The sequence below is a fragment of the Salmo salar genome, chromosome 28 (genome assembly GCF_965601325.2).
Source record: "Salmo salar chromosome 28, fSalSal1, whole genome shotgun sequence".
Lineage (NCBI taxonomy): Eukaryota > Metazoa > Chordata > Actinopteri > Salmoniformes > Salmonidae > Salmo > Salmo salar.
Window position 1 is genome coordinate 23443999 of NC_138318.1, and position 27214 is coordinate 23471212.

Below are 27214 nucleotides of genomic sequence, written 5' to 3' on the forward strand. Positions count from 1 at the left end.
CTATGATTTGTCTAGAGTTCAGAGTTACAGAAATCTGCTTGGCTTTAACTTTAAGATAGAATGCTTTAGACACTGTGAGCATCCGGTGCTTTCTTAGTGAGTCAAATAACTTCAAACAAAACACAAATGATCTCTTGATAACTATATCTTTCTCCCTGACCTTAGCCTCTAACAGGTGGAGACGGCTGCCCCCAGAGTACGGATCCACCTCAGAGGAGGAGTTTGGCTCCAACAGGAACTCCCCCAAACCCGGGCGCCCCCTGCGCCCCCACTCGGTCCTGAGGGGTACCAGACTAGGGGGCTCCACCAGCAGCCTTAACTCTGGTCAGGTTGGCCCTGGAGGTATGGTCCTCAAACACCGCATGAGAGAGCAGGAGGAGTACATCAAGGACTGGACTGCTCACAGCGAGGAGATTGCCAGGTACTCATCTACTCCGACTTATACATACTCACACATGCATAGACAAGACTGCACGGGTACATACACAAACACATATACACACACCTCAGCTAGCGCATAATGTTCTAAGAACCATATGTTTCTTAGAGCTTGGTGAGAGCGTGGTTGTCCTATGGTTATTTTGCATACAACCTTCCCACAACGTTCTGGGAATGGTGCAGGATACCCAGCTAGTACATAATGTTCTGAGAACCATGTGTTTCTTAGAAGATGGGAAGAGTTTTGTTGAAGCTGAGAACGGAATGCATATTTTTAAATAGCGTTCTTAGAACGTTCTTTGAACGTTACTAATGTTTTTTGTGTTCTGAGGAACTTGCAGAAAACATTATGCTGAAGAACTGAAATTCCCACAGAAGGTGTTTCTTAACATTCTCAGAGCAATTTCAGAACATTACTTTAAATAGAACCATAAGGAAACCTGTAGAAAACGTTATGCTGAAGTACTGAAATTCCCACCTATGTTGTTAAGTGTGTTCAGGTGAGCTGGCTGCACCCACTAATTGGCCACGCCTGATCTCAATGAGTGATTGTTTCCTTTAAAATGGGGTGTGTTTGAATAGACTAAAATAAACTGTTTTGTATGAATTAAAAAAACATGACATGTGAGCTCCATCCTGGTGGCGCAGTGTAATTCCATGGATAGATAATAGAAGATCATAGGTTTGAATCTCACCGAAACAGTGCCACAATAAAAAATAAATATGACTGATGCCTAAGCAAATGAATTTCCATGTGCCCTATCTGTACATGGAGTTCAAAACAGTTAACCCAAACTAAGCTAGCAGCATTATTAAAAGCATTATTGAAACATGTTTTCAGAACATTATTTAATTACCTTTTTCATTTCCGTTCTCAGAACGTAAACTTTCAGGGAACCATATTAAAATGTTGTCAGAACCTCCCTGCAACCTAAAAATGTACACTCCCAGAACAGGCAAAACGTTCATTTAAAAAAACGTTAAGTTTTACCGGTCTGGAAACTTATGGCTTTATTCCCAGAACTAATGGGAAACAAAAAACATACATTCCCACAACTTCCATTGAACCAAATGTGCTAGCTGGGACACACACAAACACACACGCAAGAATCCATCTACTTTTACTCATTCATATCACAAATATTTGTTATTTGAATCCACAAGGAAGTTCAGTTTATATGCTTCATGGACATGGCACAATTGGTAAATAAGATACTATCTGTAGATAGGGCTGCCCAATGAATGGCTTAGTGTTTTCTCTCTGATCAAACAATGGTCATCTTTAGTTAGTCCACTTTAACTGACTCTGTTCTGTGAGGCTGTAATAAATGGTTCCCGACTCAGCTGGGACTTTCACACAGTATGGTGGTCATTAGATAGAACCATACCATCTTAGACATAGAGCTCCTGTGTTCTCCTGCATGGAAAGGTTGGTCTATCATCAGTCACTGTCTCTCTCCTCTTCCCTGCACCCTTCCTCATCCTGCATATCTTCCACTTGACCTAGTAGTCACAGGGAGACTGAACTGAGCAGACAGCAGTGAGAAAAGGATTGATTCAACCAGCCTCATAGAGCAAGCACAAGGAATTTCTTACGCATCAGACAAGGAAATTTAAAGTAACGGAGGACAATATTATGTTATCGTAAGCAGCTCTTAGTAAAGCATTTTGGAAGTTCAGGTTCCTTGCATAAAATGCTTGCAAAGGATATGATCATTTACAAGTGAATATTGTTCATTCACATTGAAAATGGTCTTCCCTCCATCTAGTGGACAGTATGTAGAATGGTTATATGTGCTGTGCTGTGTCAGTTCATTATACATTAAACTAATTGCTTCTTGTTGAGGCTGACATGCAGACGTTTCTCAATGTCTGATGAGTAGTCTTGGTTTATATCATTGTGAGATATCTGTTTGTGTGTACTGATTTATGGAAGTGTCACTCTCTGCCCAGTTCCAGAAGCACGTCTGATGTATCATAGGTTATTTCCCTGTGTGCGTAGGATCAGTCAAGACCTGGCCAAGGACCTGGCCATCCTCGCCCGGGAGATTCACGACGTGGCCGGAGAGATCGACTCGGTCAGCTCCTCTGGCACGGCTCCCAGCACCACGGTCAGCACCGCCGCCACGACGCCCGGCTCCGCCATCGATACCCGCGAAGAGGTAGGCCGCACGCAGGAGGGCATGCAAAAGGTGCTTGACTTTTACTTTATTCTCTCCTACCTTCCTTCCTTCCTTCCTTTTCTAAACTACTAATGCTCAATGGCTTCTGCTTCAGCGTCGCTTTATCTTTGATCTGCTGTCGAAGGTGTGGACTGTGAACTTGCACTGTGAACTGGCATTTCTTGTATCCCATTTTGAGTATTACTGCTGTATACTGATCAGATATGACTAAAAGGTGTATTTGCATTCTCTTAACAAGCTTTCATTGACCTTTCTCTGCTAACTTCTTTAATACCTAATTCATAACTATGTAACTCATAACTATGATAATCTAGTGGCCATAGCATACATACATTCATACAGAGAAGATACAGTGTAAATGTTCCATTCATGGTTAACAATCATACAGCTGCCTCATATAACCAACAAGGTCTTCCTCTGCCCCTCACAGCTGGTTGACCGTGTCTTTGACGAGAGTCTCAACTTCAGGAAGATCCCTCCCATGGTGCAGAACAAGGCCCCTGAGATAAACGGACGCCCTGTGGAGCTCCGTCCCCGCGCCCCAGACAGCCTGGACTCCCACTCTGCCCTCCGCAGACGCACATGGAACAGGGATGAGGCGGTGGTGGACAGTCTACTGCTCACATCTGTCTCTCAGCTGTCAGCTAAAATCAGACAGTCTGTTGATAAAACAGCAGGAAAAATACGGTAACAATCAAGCTCTATAAGTTGTTTATATCTGTATATCTGACATTCACAAGAGATCAAGGAGATATTAAGCAAAGCAACTTTATGGTCTATGATTTTTCCAGAATATTGTTCAAAGACAAGGACAGGAATTGGGATGAGATTGAGAGCAAACTCCGATCTGAGAGCGACATACCACTTCTCAAAACCTCTAACAAGGTAAGGAAGAAACAGGTTATAAATGTATTTTTCCTTATTTATTTTTATACATAGATTGTCATAACGAAGCAACCTTTTATTCCTCTCTCGTGTCACTGCCTTCCCCTTTTCTCTCCTGGAACAGCAGATCTCCTCTATCCTCGTGGAGCTGAAGAGAGTAGAGAAGCAGCTACAAGGTAAGATAGCATGGTAGACCACCACTAAGAAGACTCTGTGGGCAGTAGTATTGCAAATAGATTCAGACTTATAAACACATATATAGTTTCACTACATACATTCCACTTGCTTTATCATATACTGTATGATCCCAATCAAACACAAGCTCATCCATTTGAACCAATCTCCTGTATTTCTCATTCAGTGATAAATGTAATGGTGGATCCTGACGGCACCCTGGATGCCCTGAGTGGCCTTGGCCTGACCAGCCCCCTTACACCCAAGCCCAGTCCTGGTTCTCAGGGGCCCCAGGAGGCCCTCCCAGGCCCCACAGTCTCAGCCAGGGGCAACACCGCCTCCTCAGCCCCCACTGAGGGGTCAGGGTCTGGGTCAGCCAGAGACCTGGGAGGCCTGCAATTCACCCGCATCCACCCCAGTGGAGAAGAGAGTGCCATCCCCCAGAAGTGACATTCACAGCCTCTGCGCTGCATCATGTGTAGAACACCCGCCTCAAAGAACAATTTCCCCTCTTTCTGAATTTTTCTGAATGAAGATCCACCATCCTATAGTCTACTGTATGTCAGAACCCAACAGGACAGGCCTTAAGCAGGATTTCTTCCCTTCTCTTTAGACGTACAGTCATGCACGCATGACTAAGTCACTTTGGGTAAAGGTGTCTGCTAAATGGCATATTATTTATTAAAGTCAATGGACATGAACAACACCACTAAGTCAAGCAGCTCGCATCAATCGATACACACAGAGGAGTGGCAGTCAGCAATGTGTGTGGTCGACCTCTAGCCAGGCATATTTGCATTCTGGAGTTTGGTTTACCATCCTCCTCCATGCAAACTGGCCACAGACACACCCTATAGTAAAGACAACTTCTAGAGTGCCTCCCCATCTTTCTTCTTACCCTTCGTACTGGCACCAGCTAAACAGTGAACACTTTGTATTTGTGTCGCAACAAGTAGCATTGACATTTAGTATCAAGATCGACTGAGTAGAGCGTTCTCTTTCTTGTTTGTGTCATCGAAATTAATCATACTAATTTAGTAGGAGTTGTCGATTGTATGAAAACAATTGCTTTCAGGAAACAAATGTTCTTCTTTTACAATAGTAATTAAACTTACCAAAGCTAACAGTACAGATTTTTTTTTAAATGTGAGCCAAGTTTCCTGAAGTGAAATAAGTGTACTGTGGAGCAAACTCAAGAAATGTTACGTATTGTATTTTGAATGGCAATTTATCTGTTTTGCTGGTAATATGTTTTCTATCTGTTTTCTGCACACATTTGACTAAAATACTGAATTTCAACTTTTCTGAGCAATTATGTACCCAGCGAATCAAATACATTGTTATGGTGATATGCAATTCACACAAAACCATTTTGATACTGTTTGAAACGGTTTTAGACTATGTTACAGTACAGTTTTAGACTATGTTACAGTACAGTACTGCTTGTATGTAGCCTAAGCCTGGTCCTTGACCTGAGTGACATATTTCATATGGTTTGCATTACTTGATATGTGGTGTCTTTGCAAACTGGAAGTGGAAACGAAAATCTGACTATGACCCTATTTGTTTCAGCTTGGGCTGTATTGAATCAGCCTTATTTACTGTAACACTTCATACAGTAACATGCTCTTTTTCTGGAGTCCATAATAGTTTACAAGATGTCCACCCTGAATGGCCTTGGTTGGAGAAAGCTGGTGGGTCTTCTTTCAAAGGGGCCTCTGTCTGTTTAGTGTTTATTTACAAGGACTTTACATCGTTTTTTAGAAATTGTATCAGACAACATTACTGCAAAGAGCTTACTGTCAAAGCTTCATTCGCTGTAACCACTGTCATTACTTCATGTATGAATGATGATCATAAGTCATTTGATTTCTTTAGCAAGCCTTTTACTGACATTGAATCGCTCACTCTTCTACATTTCCATAAGGGAGGATGTTTTCATGTACTCATACGGTATGTGTGTATAGACCTAGACCTCCTCATTGAGTTTGCTGCTTCTCTGTAGTTCCTTTTTGGAGGGTTAGCCTGACCATTGTACAAGCCTTTCCATGTAAAGTTATGTGTTGTAGTATAAAATAATTCAAGATAGTGCAACAGTATTTAGACACTTAAGCAATAGTGAAGTTAGGTACCAGAAGACATGCTCTCCATCTTTTCTGCTTTGTATACAGACTTTTGATGTCACTAAGTGCCCAGTTTGAATAGTAGAACGGCATTTTTTTTAAATTATGAGTAATCATCAAGTAGTGGGCTGAAATTATATAATTTTGCACATTGCAGTGTGAGAAAATATGAAATGTGTCAAAGGCTCTTCAAGTGTCACCGTGAGTGGTTTTTGGATACAAAAGGACAAAACCAAAAACCTCAATTCAACACAGATTTCGGAATTAGATGCCTTGCCTCTGTGTAGCTATTCTCAGTACACTATCTTAACCATAACCTTCATGTTTGTCAGTATATGAAATTAAAAAAAAGAAAGCAATGGGAAAAATGAAGTGCTCAGTACACTTTTTGGGGGGTTATTTTTAAAGTTTACACATTTGTTATCAGTGTTTTACTTTTCTGTTTCATGTTTTGTATAAACCGCAATTTTATTTATTTTGTTGTTCATTCAATGTATTTTATTGTTGCAATTCATGTGTTTTTTGTTATTTTACATATGTTACTTATTTTCAATAAAATAAAAAGTGTTGATCCTTCCCCGATTTACATTTCTTTTAGCTGGAGAAACAAAATCAGTTGGTATTCAATTAGTTAAGCTAGAAATGCCATTCAAACTTTAAAACAGGCAGACCGGTCTGGAATACTTGAGGTGTGGTTGTTCATTTAAAGGTTCATAAAAGCTCCATAGGCTTGAATGGGAAATATTTTGATTCGCCACTGTTCTTGAATAGCTACAAACACCAAACCAACTTAGCATCTACAGTGCCTTGCGAAAGTATTCGGCCCCCTTGAACTTTTCGACCTTTTGCCACATTTCAGGCTTCAAACATAAAGATATAAAACTGTAATTTTTTGTGAAGAATCAACAACAAGTGGGACACAATTATGAAGTGGAATTACATTTATTGGATATTTCAAACTTTTTTAACAAATAAAAAACTGAAAGATTGGCCGTGCAAAATTATTCAGCCCCTTTACTTTCAGTGCAGCAAACTCTCTCCAGAAGTTCAGTGAGGATCTCTGAATGATCCAATGTTGACCTAAATGACTAATGATGATAAATAGAATCCACCTGTGTGTAATCAAGTCTCCGTATAAATGCACCTGCTCTGTGATAGTCTCAGAGGTCCGTTTAAAGCGCAGAGAGCATCATGAAGAACAAGGAACACACCAGGCAGGTCCGAGATACTGTTGTGGAGAAGTTTAAAGCCGGATTTGGATACAAAAAGATTTCCCAAGCTTTAAACATCCCAAGGAGCACTGTGCAAGCGATAATATTGAAATGGAAGGAGTATCAGACCACTGCAAATCTACGAAGACCCGGCCGTCCCTCTAAACTTTCAGCTCATACAAGGAGAAGACTGATCAGAGATGCAGCCAAGAGGCCCATGATCACTCTACAGCTGAGATCTACAGCTGAGGTGGGAGACTCTGTCCATAGGACAACAATCAGTCGTATACTGCACAAATCTGGCCTTTATGGAAGAGTGGCAAGAAGAAAGCCATTTCTTAAAGATATCCATAAAAAGTGTTTAAAGTTTGCCACTAGCCACCTGGGAGACACACCAAACATGTGGAAGAAGGTGCTCTGGTCAGATGAAACCAAAATCAAACTTTTTGGCAACAATGCAAAACGAGAATCTGTGGAAAGAACTGAAAACTGCTGTTCACAAACGCTCTCCATCCAACCTCACTGAGCTCGAGCTGTTTTGCAAGGAGGAATGGGCAAAAATTTCAGTCTCTCGATTGTGCAAAACTGATAGAGACATACCCCAAGCGACTTACAGCTGTAATCGCAGCAAAAGGTGGCACTACAAAGTATTAACTTAAGGGGGCTGAATAATTTTGCATGGCCAGTTTTTCATTTTTTTATTTGTTAAAAAAGTTTGAAATATCCAATAAATTTCATTCCACTTCATAATTGTGTCCCACTTGTTGTTGATTCTTCACAAAAAATTACAGTTTTATATCTTTATGTTTGAAGCCTGAAATGTGGCAAAAGGTCAAAGTTCAAAGGGGCCGAATACTTTCGCAAGGCACTGTACAAACGGACTGAACACAGATTGTTTGTCAAAAGATTGTTGATACTGTTTTTACTTTTTGAACTATAACCATTTTATCCCATGGACCCAGTTTTCCTTGAATGAAAATTAAGCAGTGACTAGGACTGGCCAAGGAGACCCCAAATAACATATTTGTAAAATAAATAAATAAACCAACACTCCTAGCAATAGTTATGCAATGTGACCTATATGTCACATCTGGTAGAAAGGGGAGCAAACCGTTTCAACAATTTGTATTTCTGCATTTTGAACTGTCATTAAGGCGGCTACTTAGAATAATATCAAATATAAAATATATTTTGATGTGTTTAACACTTTTTTGGTTACTACATAATTCCATATGTCTTATTTCATAGTTTTGATGTCTTCACTATTTTTCTACAATGTAGAAAATAGTAAAATAAAGAAAAACTCTGGAATGAGTAGGTGTGTCCAAACTTTTGACTGGTACTGTATTCATTTTACCCTCGCTGCCAGTTCATAGTAAAACTAGGATGAATATCAGAGGCCAGCTAGTTAACACTGGTCTGAAATGTACCATTATATTCGACATGATTAACAAACTACTGCCATGCCTTTTCATACAAAACAATTGATGAACACAGATAAAAAAGACGATTACTTTCAAGTAGATAGTTTTCGTTTAATTTACCTAATCCTCTCTTGCTCATATTGGGAGCTTCTTCCGGAGATTTGATTGATGGAACAATCCAGCCAATGGTTAGGCGGTTGTGGTTTTGGCAGAGGGGACTGATTGGTCAGGAATAAAAGGTCCAGAGTGCCAATCACATTTCCACTTGCAAATATCTGTCTACAAATTTACAAAACGTTTTACAAGTTTAAATATCTCTTGGTAACGTGACAACCGTGACACAACTCTGAGCGCTCGTAGATTCTAAATACTCGCAAATGGACTTGTAATAATTCTGAAAATAAATTATACTTGCAAATCTTATTTAATGTATTCAAATGTCAAGTTACAAGTTTGCGACCGTTGTTAAATCTTTCACACATCATGACACAAGCTTGCAAAAATGTAATTACACATTTGCGAATTGTACTTGCAACAACGCATCTCAATGTGCGACCACGAAATTCAAGATACAAATTTAGTAGTGTCATCATTATAATCCCATAAATTCCAGCATGTAGTTGCATATTTCCATTAGGGAACGCCTACTCTGTGAAGTGCGCGTGTGCAATAACTCAAATTCAGCCTTACACAACTAAAGACCACCATTTTTTGAAACTTTGGCGAAAGGTAAAGTCTACAAAACCTAGTCAACTCTGTTCATAACAGATTCTAGTTTTGGAAACAGAAAATTGTGTTGAGATCAAATGCTTCGTAGATGACAAAATTAGCAAAATGTGGGCCAAAATCCAAATACTAAGTTACTGTTCATATAAGGAAATCAGTTAATTGAAATGAATTCATTGGGCCCTAATCTATGGATTTCACATGACTGGGCAGGTGTGCAGCCATGGGTGGGCCTGGGAGGGCATGACGTCAACGTAAATAAGCGTTTGTTCTTAACTGACTTGCCTAGTAAAATGTGGAGGTCCTGGGCTGGTGTGGTTACATTTAGGCTGCAGTTGTTAGGCCAGTTGGATGTACTGCCAAATTCTATAAAATGATGCTGGAGGCAGCTTATGGTAGAGAAATGAACATTCAATTCTCTGGTGGACATTCCTCTGGTGTACATTCCTGCAGTCAGCATGCCAATTGCATGCACCTTTGAAACATCTGTGGCATTGTGTTTTGTGACAAAACTGCACATTTTAAAGTAGCCATTTATTGTCCCCAGCACAAGGTGCACAGGACAGAGAGCTGATCAACCCCTTCTCTGTTCCACTGCTGATTTTCGGCAGCAAGTTTGATATCTTTCAGGTGAGATGTGTTTTCTACTTCTACCACTCAGCATAAAGGCATTGAAAAACAATATTCACCCTGACGAATCTAGCTGTTAAGATTTGTGTTTTCAATTGTCGTCTATTTCTATTGATTTCATGTTTTGTGAAAAGTGAGCATATTTGATGAATGAATACATCCTCTTTGTATGACTTTGACTCTGAGGAGAGGAAAGTGATCTGCAAGACCCTTCGGTTTATTGCCCATTACTACGCAGCTTCTTTGATGGTAAGACCTGTAGGCCTAATAGTCATCAACGCCGTTGCCAATGTGCCTTTGCATATCAGTATTTCACTGTAGGCTATATCAAACAAGTATCTCAAATGCAATGAGGATTTTGGTACAGTAAGTTTAATCACACAATGCTGTCTTTAAATCTACTGTTCATTGGTTTATGCTCTTTGCCTCGACATCTGTCCAGCCTTCCACCTGCTGTTCAACAGCAGCAAGTCTGAGAGCTTGATGTCCAAAACTAAGAGCTTATTCACACAACTAGCATTTGTTGTCTATCAATGCCACAGTTGGTCAATGTTTCAGAACATTTCAGAGCACAATACTTAGGCCCAGTATAATGAATTACAACTGTCATTCAACATTAACACAGATGTACATGTTTCCTGCTATTCTGACCGGAAATCCATGTCCTCTGATCTCAGTAAGCCTCGGATCATTCCTGCTGGGACTGACTCATCAGCCAGATATGTGAACTGTGTTGTGTCTAGCCTCCCCTTGTGGTAACATTCAGTACTGCAGTGTTAGTGCTGTACTGTTCAAATCAAATCAAATTGTATTGGTCACATACACATATTTTTAGCAGATATTATTGCGGGTGTAGGGAAATGCTTGTGTTCCTACCTCCAACAGTGTTCATGATAGTTTCAAAGTTTGCTCGCCACATGCATGGGATACAACGGGTGTAAAACAGTACTGTGAAATTCTTACCTTGAGAGCTCTATCCCATCAACTCAGTGATAGTATTAATGATACAGATAAGAGAAAATAGGGGGGGAAAACATAAAAAAAATGTGAATATAGACAGGTCGGAACCAGTACACGAGTGGTTGATGTAGGTTTATACATGAAAAGTGACTGGTAGTAGGATATACATGTAAACAGGGCTGAAAAGTGACTGGTAGCGGGATATATAAATACTTATGGTAATATACTAATAGTAATATATACATATAAACAGGAGTAATAGTGAACAGTAGCAGGAGTGGTGCAGCGGTCTAAGGCACTGCATCTCAGTGCACGAGGCACCACTACAGTCCCTGGTTCGAATCCAGGCGGAATCACATCTGGCTGTGATTGGGAGTCCCATTGGGTGGTGCACAATTGGCCCAGTGTTGGCTGGGCTAGGTCATCATTGCAAATAAGAATTTGTTGTTAACTGACTTGCCTAGTTAAATAAAGGTTACATTAAAAACATTTTTTATAATAATCAATGAACAGCGGCGTAGGGGTAGTAATAAATCAAATCAATAATCATTATAGCAGGGGGTGTGTTCGTATGGTTGTAAGTGTGTGTGTGTGTGTGTGTGTGTGTGTGTGTGTGTGTGTGTGTGTGTGTGTGTGTGTGTGTGTGTGTGTGTGTGTGTGTGTGTGTGTGTGTGTGTGTGTGTGTGTGTGTGTGTGTGTGTGTGTGTGTGTGAGTAAGAGTGATAGTGATAGTGAAGGTGTGTGTGTCAGTGGGTAGAGACCTGTGAATGGGCATAGAGTCAGTGTGGATAGTCTGTGACAGAGAGAAAGCAGTAGTTGTCAGCCATTTAACACTCTTATGGCCAAGGGATAGAAGCTGCATAGGAGTTGGTCTGAGCCTTGATGTACTGGCTCTGCCTCTCGGGCGGCAGCATGGAGAACAGTCCATGTCTGGGGTGGCTGGGGTCTTTGGCAATTTTTTGGGGTCTTTCTCACACACCGCCTGTCATGTACGTCCTGTATGGCTGGGAACTCGCCCCCAGTGATGCACTGGGCCGTCCGCATCACCCTCTGTAGGGCCGTCCGGTTGAGGGCAGTACAGTTGACATATCAGGTGGTGATAGCATCCTGACTGGTTCTCTCAATGGTGCAGCTGTAAAATTTCCTGAGGATCTGAGGGACCATGCCAAATTGCGGCCCTGTTGACGTGGATGGGGGTGTGCACCCCCCCGTAGTCCACGATCAGCTCCGTGGTCTTACTGTATCTGTTATTTTAATATGATACACTTGATCTCACTCTACTTCCCAGGTTCTCCCCCAATTACTGATGTTGACACTGGGACTCTGCATGCTAAAAACCCTCTAGATCTGTGGAAGAAAGTGTTCAAGGTCGTTTTTCCTCCTGAGGTAATTCCTGCACTATGGACAAGCACCCTCTCATTCACACATACACTCACTGCTGCACACCCATACACAATCACGTTACAATGTGTGTGTGATACTAATCTATTACTCCTGTCTTGCACCAGTGAGCACCACAAAGAGCTGAAGAACCCAGCCAAGGACCTACAGTACAGTGAACTACAGATTGTCTCCATGAGGGCCCAGAAAGACACGGTATGAACCTTGTCTCAACTCCAATGGCCCCTGTTAGCCTGTTGGTCCAGTCTGTTTGTGCTTTAGCCAACTTTCTGTGTTTGTTATGCTGCATTTACACAGGCAGCCCAATTCTGATCTTTTGCCCAATTATTGACAGAAGAGCTGATCTGATCAGTCAAAAGAGCAATTAAAGTGGAAAAAGATCAGAAAATGATTAGAAGAGTTGGCTACAGCACACACTGTATGGGACCAGTCAAGGTCCATGGAGATTGTCAATAGAGCCGACCGATATATCGGTTCACCAATATTATCGTTTTGTCCCCAAAATAACCGTATCAGACCCCAAAAAACATATCGGTCGGGCTGTAATTGTCAAGATTATCATGTTCTTCTAATCTAGCTCAACCATCTCTACTTGTCTTCTAGTAACCCCAGTTACATTGCATTGCGGTTGCCCTGTAATAATCCATGTGTAATTGTCTGATCATAACTGTTTTAATGTGCAACGATAACCCTTGGAATGGCTGCAGCTAGATACACATGTGCCACTGTGGCGTTTGAACTAAAATAACCTCTGGTGTGTTTCTGGCTCCAGCCAAGTGTCCACATGATGTTTTATTTATTGTCCCTCACCTGATTCAGCTCAGATAGCACTCCTATTGGGCAGGGATCATATGGTGGGTGGAGTCAGCCAATAGGAGTTGAGAGACTGGGGTACTGACTCCATGCCAATATAGAGAATGTGAATACTAAAGACTCAAACACGTGCCTTGATCGTCTAGAAATCCAGACAGAGCCATTAGCTGGAACTTGGTTCAGATGGATTTTTACGAGGTCAGAATTCCGTTCTGGCCCGGGTCACACTGAGTTTATATGTTTTTACCAGCACTACTGATTGAGTCTTTGTAATAAATGTCATAAATGACGTAAATGCATGTGTCAAGTTTATCACCTAAATGAATCTGTACCAGTTGGACCCTGAGCTCAGTGTTCTGTTATACCAGGTAACATCGTTTGACAGTCATCTTGCATGGTATTGTTAGGTTCTGAACAAACTGAGTAAAAACTCAACCGGACAACTAGAAAAAGCTCAAACCAAGTTTATTAACCCACTGGGTCATACAGCTGCAAAGACAAGGCATGATTACACAAGCACATATTTTTATAACCTTATAATAGGCGTGGTCAACCCCTTATCTAGACAACCAATATATCTCTGTTGCTAGGCAGGAATTTAATTGGTTCCTCTCACTGATGTAGTCACAGCGCTGCCTGTTACTTAAACCTTTGTGGACATGGAATGTATGTGTGAGATAATACTGCAGCAGGAGACATTGTGGTGGGCCTCTCTGGCCCCCCTCCCAGAGGTTTCTTCTCAATTCATCTATTGATTTGACCTTGAGACGCGTCCCTCACTCCTCCTCATTTCCGCAGCCTGCCTTGTCAGAGACTAACAATTGCCTTTCACCTCTCTTCTCAGAAATATGGAACAGAATATGAGCTTCTACTCTCAGTAACTTTCCATATTCCTAGTCCCATCCATCTTTCATTGATTCCAACATATATACATTCTTTATACATGTAAAGTCATGAATGCGTTCTAGTATGGTAACATGACTACAGTTCAGCGTTCAACACCATAGTGCCCACAAAGCTCATCACTAAGCTAAGGACCCTGGGACTAAACACCCCCCTCTGCAACTGGATCCTGGACTTCCTGATTCCTGACGAGCTGCCCCGTTTGTTTTTACAATGCTGCTACTCGCTGTTTATCATCTATGCATAGTCACTTTACCCCCACCTACATGTACAAATGACCTCAACTAACCTGTACCCCCCCACATTGACTCTGTACCGGTACCCCTGTATATAGCTTCGTTATTGTTATTTTGTGTTACTTTTTTATTTTTTTTTTAAAGGCAAATATTTTCTTAACTATTTATTGAACTGCAATGTTGGTTAAGAGCTTATAAGTAACCATTTCACGGAAAGGTCTACACCTGTTGTATTCGGCACATGTGACAAATAAAGTTTGATTTGATTTGAATTAGTACATTTCAAGCTAGAGTCTAACCGTATCCTTACATGGTTTTAACACTATATGATCTATACGATTGTGTGAAAACCATATAGGATGAACCCAAAACAATGATAACGTTGTCGCCTCTTTCTTGTCTAAAGAAACTGGACCAGTACAAGAGGAACGTGTCTAAGTCTTAGAACTGGAGACCTAACTTAATAGACTCATCACCTCTCAGCCAATGAGAACATAACAACAGAATGTTCTGGAGCTTAGACAGACTTTACCCTCTACTTCAGACTTGGCAGACACCTGTACGGTCATTTAATATACCCAGAGAAATGCTCTGATTACGATATACTGTAGAACTTACTATATAATACATGTTTCATATCAATTGTATTGGATTCATACATTGATTTTCCTATTCACATACACAGCACAACAGTTTGTATTGTAAGTATTTTCATTAGAAACATTTATTTAGAAAAATACATTTACTTGACATTTTTACAACAATAATGAGATCAACACATCCCATCATACTGGCATGTCACTTTCTGCAAGCGTAGAAAACACATATCCAACAATATACCTTATTTCTAAAGTAAAAACAGTATTACAGTAGTATTACTTCTTTACAGTGTGTCAGAGAATCATTCACTAGATTTGTTACCATACCGACATTACACCAATCACTTTCTTTGCTCATGACACTCCTAGTAAATGTGATAGTCCAACTCAAGAACCACTTCCATGGCGGTCTTTACAGGACAGACTTTACCAAAGAAGTCCAGTATTCAATAACAGCAGAAATGCCCCCCCCTCCCTTCCCCAAATGGGCAGGGAATATAACTCCATTCCTTATTTGTGTTTCTTACTTTCAATTAGACAGTTTGAAGACAGATGGAAGGGGGTAAACTGCATAGAAAGTGGTGGACCAAGGGTTCGAACCCCTGCCATTGGGGAATATACACTCATTGGCCTGTCTGCCTGCTTTATATAGCAAGCTACGTGACTCACTTTCTGTCAGAGCGAACCATTTTCGTGAACGGGGTGGTGTACCTAATAAACTGGCCACTGAGTATGTGGTATATTGTGCAGGTTGTGCTTACAGTACCACTAGCCCAAACAACAGCACTCCCACACCCCTTTCTGTCTCCATGTTGGTGTCAGTGTCTGTTTCAGTGTTGGACGAGGCAGTCTCTGATCTTGTAGCTGATGACTCCCAGCAGCACCAGGGCAGGCAGGAAGGAGTAGAGCAGGAGGAAGTCCAGGGTGTAGCGGTCCAGGGCTCCTGGGTAACCCTGGTCTATGATGTCATCTCCATCAGTCATCAGACAGGCGCCTGGCAGAGGTATACTGCCTGTACCGGCATAGAACATAGACAGAAGTAATCAACCCCAGACTCATTGTAAAGATCAGCCGATATATAATATGCATGAGTCTTGACATTGGCTTTTTAGAGCAACCTGATTGGGATGTTACATACTGTTACAGTGCACTGATCACAGAATCTCCTGATTCATTTGGACACTGGTGTCACTAGCTTCGTCAACTGGAGAAAGATTTGGTATGAGTCTTACTGCATGTGAAGTTGAGGCCATGGAACTCTGTGACGATGAGAAGCTCACATCCGTACTTCTGAAAGGTTAGGTAGCTGAGCCACTGGAACACCACAGGCATCTGCTGGTAACTCCTATGGAGGGAGAAAAACAGAACAGGACCATTAGTTAAATATGGTCCATAGTTTACAACTTTGAGAGGGGTTATGAGAGCCAATGCACAAACACATAAAACTTCACCAGTACCAATAATTTACCAAATTAATTGTTAAAGGGAATTGTTAAAGGATATGTAAAACAATAGGATGACAATTAGACACTGAAAACACAAGTCCATATTTCCTAGTAGTGGTCTGACCTGAGGAATCCGGAGCCCACCATGATTCCAGCTACGTTGAGCAGCGCCACTCCTGTGTTGACCATGTTGGGGTCCTGCACCACTCCCATCAGGACCAGGGTCAGCAGCTCACCCACCAGATGGGGCACCAGGATCACTGCTGAGAAACACAGGAACCTCCACATCTCTGGGTTCATCCCCACCGTCCTGAGAGAGAGAGAGAGACACCCATGCATGGACACACAATCACGTGTGAGAGACCATGAATGCAAATCTACATGGTAAACACACACACATACGTTATGTTCTTCTATCCTCGTTGGGACCTAAAATAAATGTACATTCAAAATACTATTTTCCATAACCCCTGAACCTAACCCTAATTGTAAACCTAACTCCTAAGCTTAAAATAGCCTTTGTTCTCATGGGGATGTGGAAAATGTCCCCATAAGGGAGAATTTGACTTGTTTTACTTTAGGTCCTCACAAGGATAGAAGAATCCACACACACACACACACACACACACACACACACACACACACACACACACACACACACACACACACACACACACACACACACACACACACACACACACACACACACACACACACACACACACACACACACACACACACACACACACACACACACACACACACACACACACACACACACACACCAGTAGAGGAAGGAGGAAAAGATGAACACGCTGATGATGCTGAAGGGGAGGATGTGGAAGATGTAGGCCAAGAACATCTGCCACTTTTGGTACAGGCCATCCTTACTCTCCTGGTCAGCCATGGCCCTCAGAGCAGGAACTAGAGACGACAGCATCATTAGGGCAGTGGTGATTATGATATGAACACAACCCCTGCTATTGCATCCAGGTAAATATTCCAAGGATACCTTGAATTGTTTTACCATTAAACTCTAACACTGATTGTATTAGTTTCTCTTGTATAATGTCATTTCAGCACAGAGATGTGTGTGCTAAAAGTAGCTTTGCCTATGGGCTACTAAATATCCCAAAGTTCAAGACAGATAAACATTATAAACCGACTGCCACTATCTACAGCTGTTTAGGTGCTTATTGACTCGAGGTTGCCCTTAAGTCGCTTGGCCTAGTGCCTTATCTCCTTCTATATCCCTAATCGCTACTCCGTGAGATAGGGGATGGAAGGAGACGGGGTAAAATAGGAGGGTTCATTGAACTTTCCATTGAGATCTGGAGAAAAGTTCCTAGTCAGTGTCCTCTCACCAAATAAGGTCCACGTGACCAGAACATAGGCAGTTGATGTTACGCAGGCATGGTTTGACAACATTGGACCATTTTGATGTTATTGTAACTCAATATGTTTCTCCGCAGGTGTACAATAGTAGCCTGTAAATCAGCCTGATCTGATTTTGAAAATGAGAGACTTACTGAGTGATTATCTACTACTCTAGAGCCAGCAAAAATAGTGCACTATTACAGGGAATAGGGTGCCATTTCAGACATAGACCATGCAGAAACAGAAAGTTAACTCACACAGAGCTACAGCGTTCAGCATGCCAGTGTAAGAAACAACAAGCTAACTCACACAGAGCTACAGCGTTCAGCATGCCAGTGTAAGAAACAACAAGCTAACTCACACAGAGCTACAGCGTTCAGCATGCCAGTGTAAGAAACAACAAGCTAACTCACACAGAGCTACAGCGTTCAGCATGCCAGTGTAAGAAACAACAAGCTAACTCACACAGAGCTACAGCGTTCAGCATGCCAGTGTAAGAAACAACAAGCTAACTCACACAGAGCTACAGCGTTCAGCATGCCAGTGTAAGAAACAACAAGCTAACTCACACAAGGCTACAGCGTTCAGCATGCCAGTGTAAGAAACAACAAGCTAACTCACACAGTGCTACAGCGTTCAGCATGCCAGTGTAAGAAACAACAAGCTAACTCACACAGAGCTACAGCGTTTAGCATGCCAGTGTAAGAAACAACAAGCTAACTCACACAGAGCTACAGCGTTTAGCATGCCAGTGTAAGGCGACGCCCCCATAGCTTGGTAGATGATGCCAATCCGGTCCTGTACCGCTCCCTTGGTGATATCATCGTCCAGCCTCATGACAAAGAAGGCCACAAACAGGCCATAGATGAGGTTCTGGGACAGACGCATCAGGACACCCATCCTGTCTCGAGACAGGTTCCTCACAGTCCTCCTACAGAAAGAGAGAAAGGTTAGACCATTGTCTTCCGTCAGGTGGCGTCATTCTAACACGACACGCGTTGCCAGAAGCCAGATCAGTGCAGACAGCACTGGAGACGATGGAGGTTAGACAGGACGGAGTCAGACAGTAAATCAGAGGTAGTGGCATCATACTACCTCATCATAGGCTACTATACCCTTAGGAAAAAAACATAGACTTATTTTACCTTCATAATCAAACGCAGCACAGTAGTTTGACCTCTGACCTGAGAAGCACAGCCAGTTTGGCCAGGCCGCTGGGTGACTCTTTGCTCTTGAAGGGGATGCTGGGTTTGTCTGTTCGCTGGCAACTCTGCTCAATCTGTCTCAGCATGCTCTGATTGATCTCTGAGTCCTGATAGGACGAGGTGATCTCGTGCATGCGGCTGTAGGTGGTGGCCTCTCTCTCACTGCAGCGCGTGTCCACTGACGTCAGATCCACTGTTGGTCAATCCATAGGGCAGACCAGGCGGGAGAGTCAATAGAGAGATAGGGGTGGTACATGAATACATTGTGTGAAGTTAATATATTACTGTACCATAGATATCAAAGGGGTTGCAGTATTCTGGACAGTTGTAGCCACATGCGCTGAAAAAGTCCACCATCTCTCCAGGCTGGCCACAGAACACCAGCTCACCTTTACTCATTATGGCTATTCTACTGAAGACCTAGGGAACACACATAACAGAGAGTATAATGCATCAACAGACAAATCTCAGGGATGAAAATAATCTGTAAAATTGACATAATCACTGAACGTAAGGGAATAACACAAAGCAGCTTTGTTCTCTTTCCCTCACCCTGAAGAGTTCAGAGCGTGGCTGGTGGATGGTCACTATGACAATGCGGTCCCTTCTGGCCAGCTCAGCCAGTAAAACAACAATCTGATTGGCCGTCATGCTGTCAAGGCCCGTGGTTGGCTCGTCCAGAAGGATGACCTCTGAAACGACATCACATGTCCCAAAGTAACACATCGGAATATTTAACATAGAAAAAACTTCAACATCAATTTTATTCTAACTTTTAAAAACAGAGTTGAACTTTTTTAAATGGCACAGTCCCCCTCTAAGGGGCAACTCTTTGAGATAAGTGTGTTCTTTTCTGTTAATTTATCCAATTAGCACAATTAAAAGATTGCCTTTTTAAAAAGGATGAGTGGAATTAACAGATGCATTAATTGTGTGATGATTAATTCATTTCCTGGTTGATTGGCGAGGCAGCGGATGGGAACCCTTCATTAATGTGGCCTAGTGTTTGGGTGGAGAGGGCTCCGTCTAATCCGAATGAGGACTGAGACCCTCTCACCCCCTGTGGGTACTCAGGCCCTGATAAACTCCACCTGGGACCCCCCACATGATTCACTCAGCTTAATACTGAGTGTGTAATAACCCTGCCTTTCATTACCCTCCCCCATCTCTTCCTCTCTTATCACCCCTCTGTCCATCCCTCTCTGTTTCTAGTCTATTATTAGACACAGGTCCCATTGTTAGCCGCTCAGAAGTGGTTGAACTCTGTGATGATCAACTTTTTCCTTCGCTCAAGGTGACATACTCTTATTCTAACAAGGCACAGTTTAATCCATGATATTGAAAATGTGTTTTCTTGGTTTTGTAGAATAGCCTGTATTTTTCTACACATATTTTAGTAATGTACGGTATAGTTGTGTGTTTGTTTAAGGGGTATTTACATGCTTGTCTCCTGAAATTATGCACAGGCAATGACCAAAGACAGCTTCTTTGTACTCACTGGGGTCCTGAAGCAACTGCATGGCAATGGACACCCTCCTCCTCTCTCCCCCAGAGATCCCTGGGAAGATGCGTCCTCCGATCACACTGTGGGCCACGTGACCGAGACTCAGCTCCGCCATCACTGCCAACACCTGCAGGCCAGGCCAAGTGGTCAGGGGTCAACAACTTATCACAGTTGATACCAGAATCGCTTGAGAAATCAAAGATATCTTAATGTGTATCTGTTGTAGGCCAGCCCTGGTCTAGAGGTTATCTATAGTCTGTACTATTCACACCTTCTTGTGGATGACATCTGCTGAGTGTCGTCTCAGGGCCAACTGGGCTGTGTATGTCAGAGTCTCCTCCACTGTCAGGTAACTCAACAGGTTGTCACTCTACAGAGGGAAGACAGAAAGCCAGGGAGAAAGACAGATCGAAGGCATGAGATCAAAATATTAGTAGTCCATGTATTGTGTATGCACTGTATAGTGAACTTTACGTTTTCTACTCAGAGCACCATGTATCCTTTGTAAAATGGTCAACAGGTGTTAAACAGTTGGAGCTGTTACCTACCTCTGCACAGACGTAGGGGACTGTCTGTTACCCACCTACCTCTGCACAGACGTAGGGGACTGTCTGTTACCTACCTACCTCTGCACAGACGTAGGGGACTGTCTGTTACCTACCTACCTCTGCACAGACGTAGGGGACTGTCTGTTACCTACCTACCTCTGCACAGACGTAGGGGACTGTCTGTTACCTACCTACCTCTGCACAGACGTAGGGGACTGTCTGTTACCTACCTCTGCACAGACGTAGGGAACTGTCTGTTACCTACCTACCTCTGCACAGACGTAGGGGACTGTCTGTTACCTACCTACCTCTGCACAGACGTAGGGGACTGTCTGTTACCTACCTACCTCTGCACAGACGTAGGGGACTGTCTGTTACCTACCTACCTCTGCACAGACGTAGGGGACTGTCTGTTACCTACCTACCTCTGCACAGACGTAGGGGACTGTCTGTTACCTACCTACCTCTGCACAGACGTAGGGGACTGTCTGTTACCTACCTACCTCTGCACAGACGTAGGGGACTGTCTGTTACCTACCTACCTCTGCACAGACGTAGGGGACTGTCTGTTACCTACCTACCTCTGCACAGACGTAGGGGACTGTCTGTTACCTACCTACCTCTGCACAGACGTAGGGGACTGTCTGTTACCTACCTACCTCTGCACAGACGTAGGGGACTGTCTGTTACCTACCTACCTCTGCACAGACGTAGGGGACTGTCTGTTACCTACCTACCTCTGCACAGACGTAGGGGACTGTCTGTTACCTACCTACCTCTGCACCTACCTACCTCTGCACAGACGTAGGGGACTGTCTGTTACCTACCTACCTCTGCACAGACGTAGGGGACTGTCTGTTACCTACCTACCTCTGCACAGACGTAGGGGACTGTCTGTTACCTACCTACCTCTGCACAGACGTAGGGGACTGTCTGTTACCTACCTACCTCTGCACAGACGTAGGGGACTGTCTGTTACCTACCTACCTCTGCACAGACGTAGGGGACTGTCTGTTACCTACCTCTGCACAGACGTAGGGGACTGTCTGTTACCTACCTCTGCACAGACGTAGGGGACTGTCTGTTACCTACCTCTGCACAGACATAGGGGACTGTCTGTTACCTACCTACCTCTGCACAGACGTAGGGGACTGTCTGTTACCTACCTACCTCTGCACAGACGTAGGGGACTGTCTGTTACCTACCTACCTCTGCACAGACGTAGGGGACTGTCTGTTACCTACCTCTGCACAGACGTAGGGGACTGTCTGTTACCTACCTCTGCACAGACGTAGGGGACTGTCTGTTACCCAAGTGATCCGTGTTAAAGGTGAGGTAAACTGTGAGAGTTTTGTGTGTATGTATGGCAGCTGTATAATGTTGTCTTTCTCTTTCTGTTTATTGTGTGCCCCTAACATAGATTGAATGGGCTAAGTTTTAATGATTGACTGACAGCAGAGCCCTACTGGATTATGGAACTTTGATGTGCTCCCGCACCATGGGTATGAGCGTGGATGCATGGGTGAGTGCGTGCGTGAATGAACTCTCCTGCTCCTCTTCTTAATTACTGTGCGATTTAATATCATCATCTCATCCAAGGCTTAGGAGGGAAATTTAATGACTGGATTAGTTTATGGCCCCGGTGAGCAGGGAGGATTTTATCTGCAGTAAAAGGAAAGATTATTTCAAAGGACTGGGTTCTAAACTCAGTGATTTAATTTAGCTGTGGATACACATGAACATCCCAGAGAAAGATTACTGTATGTAGAAGCTATCTGTAACTCCAGTTAATTCCACCCTGGCTGGCCACCCATCCCCTACTTGAAGTGAGTAGAGTTGATGGAGGGAGTGTCTTTGTGGATTCTTATTTACCCCATGCCACGTATTTCACCCACTCTCTCTCACTTTCTCATGCAGCAGTTTACGGACAAAGCTCAACGTAATGTCAGCCAGCTTGAACTTTATACAGCTAGCAAATATGATAAGCTAAGAACAATATTTATGGCGGTCTGTGAATAGTGAGTGAGAGGTGAGACTGTATTACTTTGTTTGTGTGTGTTTACCTGTAGCACATAGGAGAAACAATCCTGGTACTGCTCTCTTTTCAGCTTCCTCCCGTTGACAGACACATCTCCCAGAAGAGTCCCTGAGTTTCCAATCCTCCCAGAGATAGCATCCAGGAGAGTGGTCTTCCCTGAGCCTGGCACACACAGAAAGCCAAGGGCAGCACAGGATGAGACAAATATGATTGTGCGGTAGTACAGTATTTTACATAGATTGCATGGTAAGAGGAGGCATTGTACCATAAACTGTACTGTAAGCCTATGTCAGGTATGATTTGTGCATTTATGTTCCACTGTGGTAAATATTTTATGTTACTGATTATGTTAGTAGTCTCGGCACCCAGAAACAAATTACTCTGACAGTCTGGTCTCAGAGCAAAACATATTATATGTTACTAAAATCTATGCCACTCCATTTAGTATAGTATATGTTGCGTTACGTTAAATTATTTGACACATTTATTATGATTTACTGAACAAAAGTATAAACGCAACTGTTGGTCCCATGTTTCATGAGCTGAAATAAAAGATCCCAGAAATTGTCCATACGCCCAATAGCTTGTTTATCTCAAATGTTAGTGAGCATTTCTCCTTTGCCAAGATAATCCATCCACCTGACAGGTGTGACATATCAAGAAGCTGATTAAACAGCATGATCATTACACACAGCATGATCATTACACAGGTGGACCTTGTGCTGGGGAAAACAAAAGGCCACTCTTAAATGTGCAGTTTTGTCACACAACACAATGCCACAGATTTTGAGGGAGCGTGCTGACATGCTGACTGCAGGAATGTCCACCTGAGCTGTTACCAGATAATTCAATGTTCATTTCTCTACCATAAGCCACCTCCAAAGTCATTTTAGAGAATTTGACAGCACGTCCAACCAGCCTCACAACCGCAGACCACGTGCACCAGCCCAGGACCTCCACATGCGGGATTATCTGAGACCAGAAACCCAGACAGCTGATGAAACTGAGGAGTATTTCTGTCTGTAATAAAGCCCTAATTCTGATTGGCTGGGCCTATGCCCTCCCAGGCCCACCCATGGCTGTGCCCCTGCCCAGTCATGTGAAATCTATAGATTAGGGCCTAATGAATGTATTTCAATTCACTGATTTCCTTATATGAACTGTACCTCAGTAAAATCATAGACATTTTTCCATGTTATGTTAAGATTTTTGTTCAGTATATATTATGTTCGATAAGACAGTAGGTTACTTAAGGCAAAAATGAGTGGAGGGTGGTTGTGGGGTGGATGGGTAGGTGTATAACGCAAACGTCTAGCAACCCAAATGTTGTGAGACAAATCTTATCACGGGCCACTTTAGCATTTTAGCACGAATTGCAATTTGTAACATATCATACAAATTGTAATTCGCAACATTCGATATGTCTTACAATTCATATTATATTGTACGACTGTTATTACATTGGTAGGCCAATGTAACGTAGCCTAACATACATTAGCTTGTGAAAGTATTCACCCCCTTTGGCATTTTTCCTATTTTGTTGCCTTACAACCTGGAATTAAAATAGAAAATAGAAACAAACAAGAAATAAGACAAAAAAACAGAAAACTTGAGCGTGCATAACTACTCACCAACCCAAAGTCAATACTCTGTAGAGCCACCTTTTGCAGCAATTACAGCTGCAAGTCTCTTGGGGTATGTCTCTATAATCTTGGCACATCTAGCCACTGGGATTTTTGCCCATTCTTCAAGGCAAAACTGCTCCAGCACCTTCAAGTTGGATGGGTTCCGCTGGTGTACAGCAATCTTTAAGTCATACCACAGATTCTCAATTGGATTGATGTCTGGGCTTTGACTAGGCCATTCCAAGACATTTAAATGTTTCCCCTTAAACCACTCAAGTGTTGCTTTAGCAGTATGCTTAGGGTCATTATCCTGCTGGAAGGTGAACCTCCGTCCCAGTCTCATATCTCAGGTTTCCCTCAAGAATTTCCCTGTATTTAGCGCCATCCATCATTCCTTCAATTCTGACCAGTTTCCCAGTCCCTGCCGATGAAAAACATTCCCAAAAACATCCCCCATGATGCTGCCACCACCATGCTTCACTATGGGGATGGTGTCCTCGGGGTGATGAGAGGTGTTGGGTTTGTGCCAGACATAGCATTTTCCTTGATGGCCAAAAAGCTCGATTTTAGTCTCATCTGACCAGAGTACCTTCTTGCATATGTTTGGGGAGTCTCCCACATGTCTTTTGGTGAACACCAAACATGTTTGCTTATTTTTTTCTTTAAGCAATGGCTTTTTTCTGGCCACTCTTCTGTAAAGCCAAGCTCTGTGGAGTGTATGGCTTAAAGTGGTCCTATGGACAGGACTCCAATCTCCGCTGTGGAGCTTTGCAGCTCCTTCAGCCTTATCTTTGGTCTCTTTGTTGCCTCTCCTGATTAATGCCCACCTTGCCTGGTCCGTAAGTTTTGATGGGCGGCCCTCTCTTGGCAGGTTTGTTGTGGGGCCATATTCTTTCAATTTTGAATAATGGATTTAATGGTGCTCCGTGGGGTGTTCAAAGTTTCTGATATTTTTTGTATAACCCAACCCTGATCTTTGTCACTTGGTCCCTGACCTGTTTGGAGAAGTCCTTGGTGTCCGTGGTGCCACTTTCTTGGTGGTGGCCCTTGCTTAGTGGTGTTGCTGACTCTGGGGCCTTTCAAAACAGGTGTATATATACTGAGATCATGTGACAGATCATGTGACACTTAGATTGTACACAGGTGGACTTTATTTAACTAATTATGTGACTTCTGAAGGTAATTGGTTGCACCAGATCTTATTTAGGGGCTTCATAGCAAAGGGGGTGAATACATAAAAACGCATCACTTTTCTGTCTTTTTTTTTTTTTTTAAACAAGTTATTATTTTCATTTCACTTCACCAATTTGGACGATTTTGTGTCTGACCATTACCTGAAATCCAAATAAAAATCAATTTAAATTACAGGTTGTAATGCAAAAAAATAGGAAAAACACCAATGGGGATGAATACTTTTGCAAGGCACTGTATCATACTAAACGGATTGGCACGGATGTTAGTAGCATATAATACATTATGCTCTGAGACCAGATTGACTGAGTATTTTGTTCTTCATTGCCTGTCAGCTGTAGTGGTGTGTTTGTGTTACCCACCTGAGTTCCCCAGTATTCCCATGATCTGCCCACTGTTCACATGGAAGGAGACGCCATTGAGAATCTGTCTGGTCCATTTCTTTTTGAAGGTGGCGAGGTCCCACCAATGCCCCACGCGCTCACTGACAAGGGCGCACGCACGCACACACACAAAGTTTACTGAATCTGTGTTATGAGTATAATTGGCTCGTTCCACGAAATGTGTCCCTTTTGGACCCATTTAATATCATAAGTACAAATTGTGCACCAATATTGAATTTTAAAATATAATTTTATTATTAAATGAAGTACCTTTTAATATAGACCACATGGAACATTTGAAATTAATAAAGGTGAATTATGGTTGATTTAAGATGAAATCGTCAACCCTGATATGGTCAACCTGTTACTTTATTTGGCACTTAATAAGCACTTACTATAGTAAATTAAAATGGGAAAACATATTTTTTATTAGGTTGAACATGTGCTCTTCATTACAGAATGTAAAAATTAGGTGAAATCGACCCCCAAAAAATCAAGTTACACTACCCATTTTGTAGGAACGACCCAATTCATGTAATGATCTGCACAGTAGATACAGAGATGCACTGCTAGACATGCACTGCTGCTCTGCTTTAGATGAGCAGATACAATGTTTCCATTTTTACCTCCCTGTTACTGTACCAGAATAGTATGTTCAAGTACAAAATCTTGCCGCTTGATGCGACTGTTTACTGGTATAACAAGCCCTATCTTATGTAGAGTATGACCTAACTGTAATGTTTAAAGGCACAATCCGTAAGATTGTTTTAACAGTTCATTCACAGTTCCAAACCAAGGGACAGTGATATCCCGCATCACATTCGTAACACATCTTTCCATCTTGTCAATAGCATTAGCTTACCTGACGCTGTAGGAGACGTGGCTAACGCTCAGGCAGCAGGAGGGTTGCGGTTGGTCAGAGGGTTCTGGTCCAGACCTCTTCACCACGCTCTTCTCTGACACAAACTTAAATGATTCCTTAGACCTGCTCTCTGTCCCCTCTGGTGTTACTTTCATAGAGTAGGACCCATTCATCATGGTTTCACAGCTCTGCTCATCCAAGCCACAAATATCTGTTGTCTCTATGTGCGTCTTCTTTCTGTAGTCGGCTGTTTGTGGCCATTCAGCATTACGTTGTGACAGTGGAGCCAACACCATTAACACAGGGCTCTTATCAGTGGAACTTTGCTCT

The 27214-nt window shown here is 42.6% G+C and overlaps 2 protein-coding genes across 4 annotated transcripts in view; one reads left to right on the plus strand and one right to left on the minus strand.

The window, feature by feature from the left end:
• Positions 1–6379, plus strand: part of cep170aa (centrosomal protein 170Aa) — a 65941-nt gene extending 59562 nt beyond the window's left edge. For all 3 annotated transcript variants that reach the window (XM_014179957.3, XM_014179965.3, XM_014179966.3), the window contains 6 exons: positions 166–421; positions 2420–2630; positions 3052–3308; positions 3413–3506; positions 3631–3682; positions 3868–6379. In XM_014179957.3, the coding sequence (XP_014035432.1) occupies positions 166–421; positions 2420–2630; positions 3052–3308; positions 3413–3506; positions 3631–3682; positions 3868–4130 (1133 nt within the window). In that variant the 3' untranslated portion in view covers positions 4131–6379. The remainder of the gene's footprint in view (positions 1–165; positions 422–2419; positions 2631–3051; positions 3309–3412; positions 3507–3630; positions 3683–3867) is intronic.
• An 8421-nt stretch (positions 6380–14800) lies between these two features.
• On the minus strand, positions 14801–27194 carry abcg5 (ATP binding cassette subfamily G member 5). Its single transcript, XM_014179968.3, has 13 exons — positions 26885–27194; positions 26002–26123; positions 22849–22985; positions 20509–20607; positions 20232–20364; positions 19286–19425; positions 19024–19153; positions 18713–18926; positions 18254–18459; positions 16937–17075; positions 16276–16461; positions 15939–16051; positions 14801–15718 (listed from the first exon to the last, which is right to left on the minus strand). Exons 1-13 carry the CDS (start codon positions 27178–27180, stop codon positions 15537–15539), a joined length of 2097 nt encoding a protein of 698 aa, XP_014035443.1. The 5' UTR covers positions 27181–27194; the 3' UTR covers positions 14801–15536.
• Between the last annotated feature and the right edge of the window lie 20 nt (positions 27195–27214).